This window comes from Schistocerca piceifrons, chromosome 1 (genome assembly GCF_021461385.2).
Source record: "Schistocerca piceifrons isolate TAMUIC-IGC-003096 chromosome 1, iqSchPice1.1, whole genome shotgun sequence".
Taxonomy (NCBI): Eukaryota; Metazoa; Arthropoda; class Insecta; order Orthoptera; family Acrididae; genus Schistocerca; species Schistocerca piceifrons.
The window spans coordinates 354,968,288-354,976,850 of NC_060138.1; the positions used below are offsets into that span (position 1 = coordinate 354,968,288).

The window sequence follows — 8,563 nt, forward strand, 5'->3', positions numbered from 1 at the left end:
TATTGCTTAGAAGCCCCTTTACACATTTTATCCTCAGGGAGTAATCTTTTCCATCAGAGCCTACAAATTTCCAAGAGTGAATCCATGGCTTCATCACATGTAAAACATCCAGATGCTCTGAATCACTCCTAATACAGTTCCTTAGATGCACAGGCCCTTTCACACTGTATGTATTAAAGATATCAAAAATGTCATTAACTTTCTGACAAAAGTCTGAAGTGCCAGTTGCAGATAATGGCATACTACCACAAAACACAAGTGTGTCAATACCAGCTGCCACTGTATGGCTTAACACACGAACTGCAGTACCCACTTTCATTTTTGAAAAAGCTGACAGTTCGACAGCTTTTTTAGTCAGCTTGGGAGCTAACTTGTATTTCCTGTGCAAGTCATTTGAATAGAGCTGAGAAATGTCCTTCCAAGAAGCAGTACCAACCAAACCATCATTTGATGTATGAATTATGTCATACCTAAATAGGTTGTTTCTGATGCTCTTAAACAAATGTGGGGTGTCATAGAAGAAATAGATCTTCTGCTCCTCATATACCAAACTTGGATTGTCTTGTGTAATTCCCAGTCTCTTTCTCCAGTCCACAAAATTTGAACCCTGATCAGTCACACAGGTCTTCACAACCAAGCCAATTTCCTTAAGTCTTTTGACTACTTCATAAAATATAGCAGTCAAATGAATAGCTCCCACTGTCCCTTTACAAAAACAGTAAAGCAATGGTTGTTTGAAACATGAAAAAATGCCATTAATCATTATCACCAACACACTGTTGGCAATTTTAGCTGTGCGTGTAAACCCCAAGTCCTCAAAACCAATAACAGTGTCAGAAGTGCTGTCATATGTCAAATTTGCCATTAGCGACATTTCATCCAATGACATATTCACAAGTTTATCATTATCAGAAAAATGTTGCACCTTTTGCTTTAAAAGATGGAATATATTGTCACTTATCCCACATTTTATTTGTATGCCTTCCACATACCTTTGTAGTGTACGCACTGATGGAAGCATAAAACATTCTGATAAAAACCTGTATGCCTGAGTGCTGTAATATAGTAAATTTAGAGCAAACAGCTTATTTTCGTCTTTCCATCTTGCAGCACGTTTCTCTTTCAATGGCATGCTAATCTGGCTTAACAACAAGTCAAGGGCATCTTTTTTTAAATATCGGGATCCTATAGTCTTTAACATTCGTTTGTCCTTGTTCACTTGCTCCTTCTGATACAATTTCTGTCGCTGTCTGTAGGCACTTTCCTTGTCCCGTAATAGTTTCGCTCGAAGTCTAGCGATTTGCACATTCTGACACTTCACACGCTTTTGCAAGACACGAACAGCTGCACTTAATCTAACCACTTCATCGTCAAAGCAGGTCTGTGTTGACGATTCACACGAATCTGGCACTGATACATGGTGAGCTGAACCAGCTGCTTCTGTGTCATAGGACTGTTTTACTGCTTTAGATTGACTGTCGAATCTTTGTGGCAGTTTCCTCTTCATCGTCAGCTGAGGTGGCTTATTTGGAATGTCAAACAGGGTGGGTACTGCATTCCACACGAGTTTGTTGTTGTCTGCGTTCATGAACTGGTTTTGTTCGAAATGTAGCGAACAAAACCTAATATTACTATACAGGTACACTGGGTCTTTCTTCATGAGGTCTTCTCGCCTGCTATTAACAAGCCATTTTCTGCTCCTAAAACGAAACATTCATCATTTATACACATATAGCTTGCAAGTGAATCCTGACGATAGAGTTTAGTAACATGATGGTTATACCTCTCAGGATCCTTAGGAAACCTAAAAAAAGACAGCTTTGGTGTCTTCTTTCTGTTGTTGGTGCAATTTATTGCGCTACAAACGCTCCCGCCAGTAAAAGCCATTGTAAAAATCAAAATAAACAACCACTATTCTCCTTCACGATCGCGCCGAACTCACAGTGTAACCTACCAGCCGCTTGGGGCGCTGCTGGCGCTGTAGGGAACAAAATCGAGGCGAAGTGTCGCGACTGTTATATTAGACTGTGCCACGCTCAGAATTGAATTGATGTAGTGTCAAAGATATTACTTGACCACCGTATCTCAACGAGGTTCTTAGGGATATTTCAGTGTCAGCTGCGCTCCGTGGTGTAAGGTTGTCAGAGTGTGACGTGAGTGTGTGACAACTGTTAGTTCATAGTTGTAAAGCGTCTGTGTTGGGTAGGAGTTCTGCGAACGAAATTAGTGTTACAGTCATGTCATCCTTTGAAGAAGTTGAAAACGAACTTGATAGAAAGCTTAAAATATTCTTCAGCAACCCAGATAACCTTCAGGCAGCATCAGAAAACGTCTTCGAAAGTCTACTGGAGGAAGTTATCCTTGGTGTTGTGTTCGAAGTGCACCGCTCTGTTAAGACCGGGTTGTACGAAATTGAAGAAGCGATACAGGAGGATGCGAACGAATTTCGAATTGTAGATGCGCCCGATTTGGATATTTTCGGCCAGCAACCAATCAAGAAACCGCAGGAATGCACCTGCCCAAGCTGTAAACGTAGCCTCGCAGCTTTAAGATTTGCACCACATCTTGAAAAATGTATGGGTATGGGCCGAAATAGTTCAAGAATTGCGAGCAGAAGGATAGCGAACAATAGTAAAGAGAGCGTGGGTTACGGTGGTATGATGAGTGATGACGATGATGACGCGGACTGGACCGTAGGTTCAGATAGGAGACGCAAGAAGCGTGATCGCAATGGTACAAAAAGATCCAGAAATCCCAAGGCGATGCGCAACGGAGACGTCAGCTCGGAAACCAGTGTCAGCTCCGACGTAGGCTCACACATGAGCTATGATGGTATGACAAACGAAGAGAAAAAGACGTTGCTGACTCAGATTTGTGGTGTTATATCAGAGCATACAAGAAAGCTTTGCACTAGGTCAATGAGGTGCCCGCAACATACTGATGAACAGAGACGCTTAGTGAGAGCATCATTAATTCAGCAACAGGAACCAGAAATGAATGGTGGGCCAGAACTGTGTGTGGACGGGGATATTGGTGACGAAGGTGATGGACATAGTATGAGAGAGTCTGTGGGTCGCGGTTGGGAACAAGAACATTCAAATACGTCGTCACCAGCAGACTCAGCTTCAACAAGTTCGTCCTCATCCAAAAAGAGGGAGAAAATACCGAAGTCCAAAAGTAAAAGTTCAAAAAATCACAAAGGATCTCCTAGTTTCCATAATTCTCATGCCGAATTGTAAAAATGTTATTTAACAGTATTGTAATGGTACATATAGATTTGGGCAAAACATATAAAAGAAGACACATTAGTGCTCCATGAAAGTGTGCAGCTCCTTTATACAAAACTTTTCATAAAGATTAATCATTTGTACATGTTGATAGCCACTTGTTTTGAAAACTAATATATTTTAGTTGATTGTTCCAAATCAAAAGCCATATAAAAGTGGAGGGTATATGGTTTCACTGTCTTATGAAAGTGTTTGTTTTTTTCCCCATGGTAATTAAGTTGATCTTGAACATTTTTAGTCTCTTTAAACTATGTAAAAAAAAGTTTAGGGTACATTCTTGTACCCTGTGAAGACATCAGTCTGTGTCTTTGAAGTGCAAATTTTTGTTCTCTAATTTTGTGAGAATCTTTAAATAAGCTCTTGTAGTAAATTGTTGATTTTAAATGGGTAGAAACATACTTGAAACTCTGATTTTATTAGTGAGAGAGTCTAAATCTATGATGATAATTTACTTACATACTCTTAAATATTATTCCTTCCTGCAACTGCCTCCTCATCCTCCTCCAGTGCATTGTAAATCTGAAGATTGTGTCATATAAGTTAAAAAATGTTACACAAGTTTAAAAAAAAATTAAAATGACATGAAAATTGAATTATTTTCTCATTCTTACTGAAAAAATAAAAAAAAGCATAGAGTTTTTGTAGGATTGGTATCAGTGTGCTGTGATGTTTGTGTGAGTACAGTTATGTATATCAAATAACAGTGCATCAAGTTTTTGTAGCATTGATGTCAGTGTGCTTTGGTGTTCGTCTAATGTGTAAGTACTATCAGGACAACAGAAGAGCCTCCTTTCTTTTATCATTTTCCAAAAACTAAACTTCACATTTGGTAATACCACAATGCAGCCATACAGTTGTCTTCCTGCCATTAGTATGCAAAAGGGATACTGTCAAAAATATTTTCTGTCTACCACATGTATTAATAGTATCAGAATAAGTGATTGTTTACATATAGTGTATTTGACAGTTTTGCAACATGTTCCATCTACAGTTACATGAGAAATATAAGATGTTAAAATATATCAGTATTATCTATGCTTGCTTTTTGCTTAAGTATCTCAGTTGTTAGAAATCTGTTGGTATTCTGTATGTTGCAGGAACTGTGGCAAACCCTGTGCTTTGTGCCTCTCCATCTTGAAAATTATTTACTATTTACGTTAGAGAACTGAATGGTGTGGGTTCTTCACTTTTTATGTGTGTTGATTGCAAAACAATTTGTTGTCATTTATATGTGCACTGAACATAACCTGTGGTTATGTAGGGTTCACCACAAAGCTAATTTGGCCTGTCATAAATTTCAAAGCATTAATGACACCAAAGGGCATAAAAATAGTAAAAGCACGAGACACAATTAAGCAGTTTACATTGTTTATGGACACAGCTGTTGCTGTGGAAAAGCATTTACTTTAGTTTGTATCATGAGGTTTAATTTGATAAAAATTGCCACTGCATGTAAATAAAGTATCTTCTAGTAATCATTTAAGGGAAGACAGACATACTGATGGTTTTTGTGGACAAATGTCTCACGAGTTTTAAAGAAACCTCTCTGTGAAAGGTAGAGTAATCGCAGAAAACTGCACTGCAAATGAATGGTAAACTTTCTGTATCCAAAAAATTCATACTAATCATTGATACGAACATGTAGAGCTTCCCTGTGCAGGTTAGCATTACATTCCAATAAAAATGTAGATTCTTGTGATCATCTCCCATTGTTTCAGGGTTCTGTTCCTCAGACAAGTTTTCTTGAATAAGAGAGCCTGGCTCTCAGGTGACTTTGATATATTCTTGTAGCTCACTTATTTAAATAAAAACTAGCCTGTCCAGTATGTGTATCACTCAAGATATATACCATTCCCATCAATTATCTCAGTGATTCCAGTGTGATAACCTGAAACATATATCTACTAGATCCATGAAATTATGCTGTGATAGTCTCCGATCAGATAATGTTTAACACTTGCTGTGTAAGAGAGACTAACATCAACAGCCCTTGATTTGCAATGCTCAATACATGTAGGGATAGCTGGGCTGTTTGTTTTTCTGATATGTGAAAGAATGTCGCGCAGCTTTGTAAAGCCAGGTGGTCCATGACTAACTGTATCTGAATATAGAACATACACGGTGCAGCTGGTTTTGCTAAGTGTGCTTTGACACCTACCTTTCAATTGACGGCTAGATAACTCAGTTGACTGCTGAGTATCCTTTGGTAACCTCCTACTCATCTCCTTTTCAGTTGCTGTTGTACCAGTCACTAATAAAGGAGCAAAACATAAATCAATGGCAGAATATGCTTGCTGCTGTGTTAAAGCATTATATTTTTCTGTGTACCAGGAACCTTTTAATTATGTGATGCCTAAAGCAGATCACTGCTTTTCCAGGATGTACACCAAAGTGCTATAATTCACCGATGAGCTCTTCACAAACTTTGCCTTAATAGAATCAAAAATTTGTAAATGTGTGGAATTTTGTACAGCCTATAAATTTTACAATCAGTATCTTAATGTTAACCAAGATAGTGTGAAACGGAATGAGTTGCAAACAAAATACCGCCACTCCCGTCTTTTATGTGGATCACCTTGTCTTGTTTAAAATAAGCTGCTTCTAAAGATGTGATGGTGAACCAAGTAACTTGTCTCTGTTGGTGGACCAAAAAATCAAGGTGAGTGTGAAAACAGCTATTCTATCCAACTCCCCATTCATACCTTAGTAATCTATTGACATGTGAAACACACTATATTTCCTGTTCTTTTTAATACTCCCAGTACTTATTCTCTTTAAACCATTTAAGTTTACAACATCTGTCTTCAGACATTGTCAGTATTTTATGGTCCTGCTTTGGTCTGAAGAATGTGCAATATTCTGAAAGATTGTGATCCTGGTTGCTGGTCAATTCAGAATCTTTGTTGGTAATTGACTACTGGAATGCAAACCATGAGAGAAACAGCTTTTTATTTCTTGTTCACATTAAAGTGACAGATTTCACACATATACTTTCTTACTCAGAAAAAAAGGTGGCAAACAGTTCTAAGAATTTCTACCATTTTGTTTATTTCTCAATTTGGGGAAAGTTCTACTCTTTTATGATCCCTGTAATATTACTTTGTGATGGAAAAGAAGCTGCAATATAGGCAAATAGTTTCACTGTGAATTGACATATTTTCTGTAATCCTGAAGGGTTTTTTTTCTGGCAGTATATATAGCCATGACTTGCCTGTCACGGCCTATCCGCTGAATATATATAACAATAAAAGCTCTGTTCAGCTGAATGTACATAAACATTCTTACAATATTACTAAGTATACATCTACAAATGACAGGTATACTTGTCCATTCATATAACTCAATTACTTAAATTCAATGACAAACATTTTTCTGACAACATGACAAGTAGCTGTAAGTTTGCTCCAATGCCACATGACAAGTAGTAAAATTTTTGTAATAGGGTTCAGTGTTTACAGATGTAGAGAACAATTTTCTTTGAAAAATACCTTTGTAATCAAGTTAATATTAAACTATCGGTATCAGGTAAACAGCAGCTATCAGAATATCGGCAGTATTGTGATAGTTTGTTATTAATACAGTATAAATATTATTCTTGCAATTTCTTCATTTTTGTTAATGCATAATTATGACTTATTCCACATTCCCAGAGGTTCTTTTTTTTTTATTAAATCTATGGAATGTCATGAATGAAACAAGAAAGTGGTTTTCACAGTCTTTCCTGGAAACTGTGTCTCTGATAAGATACCACTCACCTTACTGTAAACAAATTTAAATCACTCAGCTTTCTGGAGTCAAACAAACAGAAATTGATAATTCAGTCAATAAATATTTTGATTCTTCTGTTCAGTGTACTGATTCACCCCACTTTATTAATATGAGGTGGTTGTGATGACATACCGTACAAAATATAGCAGACAATAATGCTTTGTAAAAATGTTTCTTTAATGGATCAATTTCTCTCTTCTTGTGTTGTTACTAAAAGAGTGATAATCCACATTTCTGTACACACTTATGACCGCTGCAAATTAAATCAGGTTGCACTGTTATAAATGATGAGTCAAGCAGTATTGCTTTCTGTGACTGAGTCCTCCTTATCCGAATTGCAATTATGAGTTCTGCCTGATAAAGAAACCATCAGTCTGAATGCACTTGACTTCACTGACTTTGGGTTGGGTTTCACTTTTTCGAAGTCTTAGGCCTCTAACCATGTACTTGGCTTTTATGGGCTGTGCTTTTAATATATAACATCAGTTCTATGAAATGGGTGTTTCCAGAATTTCTACTGAAATATGTGAGATCCTTGTCTTGTCTTTTAAAACCACATCTACCAGAGAGATCAGTTTTTCTCAGAATTTCCTTGCCATTCTTGCATTCCAGTTGTCGACAAAGTTGGTATTTCACTGTATTGATCATAGTGCTACAGAAATAAACAACATATTGGTCCCCACTGTCAGTAGGATATCTGTTGTGTGCACTTCTTTATCTTTGAGACAGATCCAAGGGTGTAGCCAGAGGGGGGGGGGCAGGGGAAAACAGCTGTGTCATCACCACCACCATACAAAAAACTGTAACTTCGCAAACCAAACTAGCACCCTGCCTCGTCAGACAGATGTATCAATTTGGAGAAAGTCGGAATGTGTCCTGAATGCTAACTAGTAAGTAGCAAATGTACTCAGTCATTTGTGGTGAAATCTCAAAACTATGCTATTCAAAAGAATTAGGGGAATACTTTGTCAAATCTGGTACATAGCATTTACTTTGATACAGGTGGTACCTGTGTTCATATTGCTTGGCTTGAGAGTTACAATTTCAATGTAAATTAAAATCATTTCTCATCTATTGTCTGTGTTATGCATTAAGTATCAGGTGACCCCTCAGAAGGAAGTGAGTACCAATGTCCCAGTGTTTCCTAGTGAGGTAAACAGGTGGCATTTGTCGTTTTTGGATGTTGTGTTCAACCAAGGATATGCATTTCAAATGTAAGTTGCACTGATCCGAAAAGGATGGACTTTTGGCCTTGGTGCTGCAGATGTCAATACTTCTTCATGTGTCATCCACAGGTTGTGAACATACTATAGGGACACAGGTCAGTAGACAAGGAAAGTTAGACAACGTCGCTGATGTATTACAACATCAAGTGAAGACCGATACCAGACCATTTCTGCATTGCGGTATCGTATGGATATCGCCAGAACATTGCAAAATGATGTTAGAAGGGCCATTTGAGCCGCTTTGTCCGATAAGACTGTAATGGACAGGTTATGAGAAAGGAC

General features: G+C 37.7%; 1 protein-coding gene across 1 annotated transcript; it reads left to right on the forward strand.

The window, feature by feature from the left end:
* The first annotated feature begins 2,067 nt into the window (after nucleotides 1-2,067).
* LOC124790442 (ataxin-7-like protein 3) lies at nucleotides 2,068-3,880 on the forward strand. The gene has a single exon (XM_047257785.1). It carries the CDS (start codon nucleotides 2,238-2,240, stop codon nucleotides 3,237-3,239), a length of 1,002 nt encoding a protein of 333 aa, XP_047113741.1. The 5' UTR covers nucleotides 2,068-2,237; the 3' UTR covers nucleotides 3,240-3,880.
* The last annotated feature ends 4,683 nt before the right edge of the window (nucleotides 3,881-8,563 follow it).

Bases quoted from the DNA above. Each gene is read 5' to 3' on its own strand.
- LOC124790442 (XM_047257785.1), top strand. From the start codon at position 2,238: ATGTCATCCTTTGAAGAAGTTGAAAACGAACTTGATAGAAAGCTTAAA.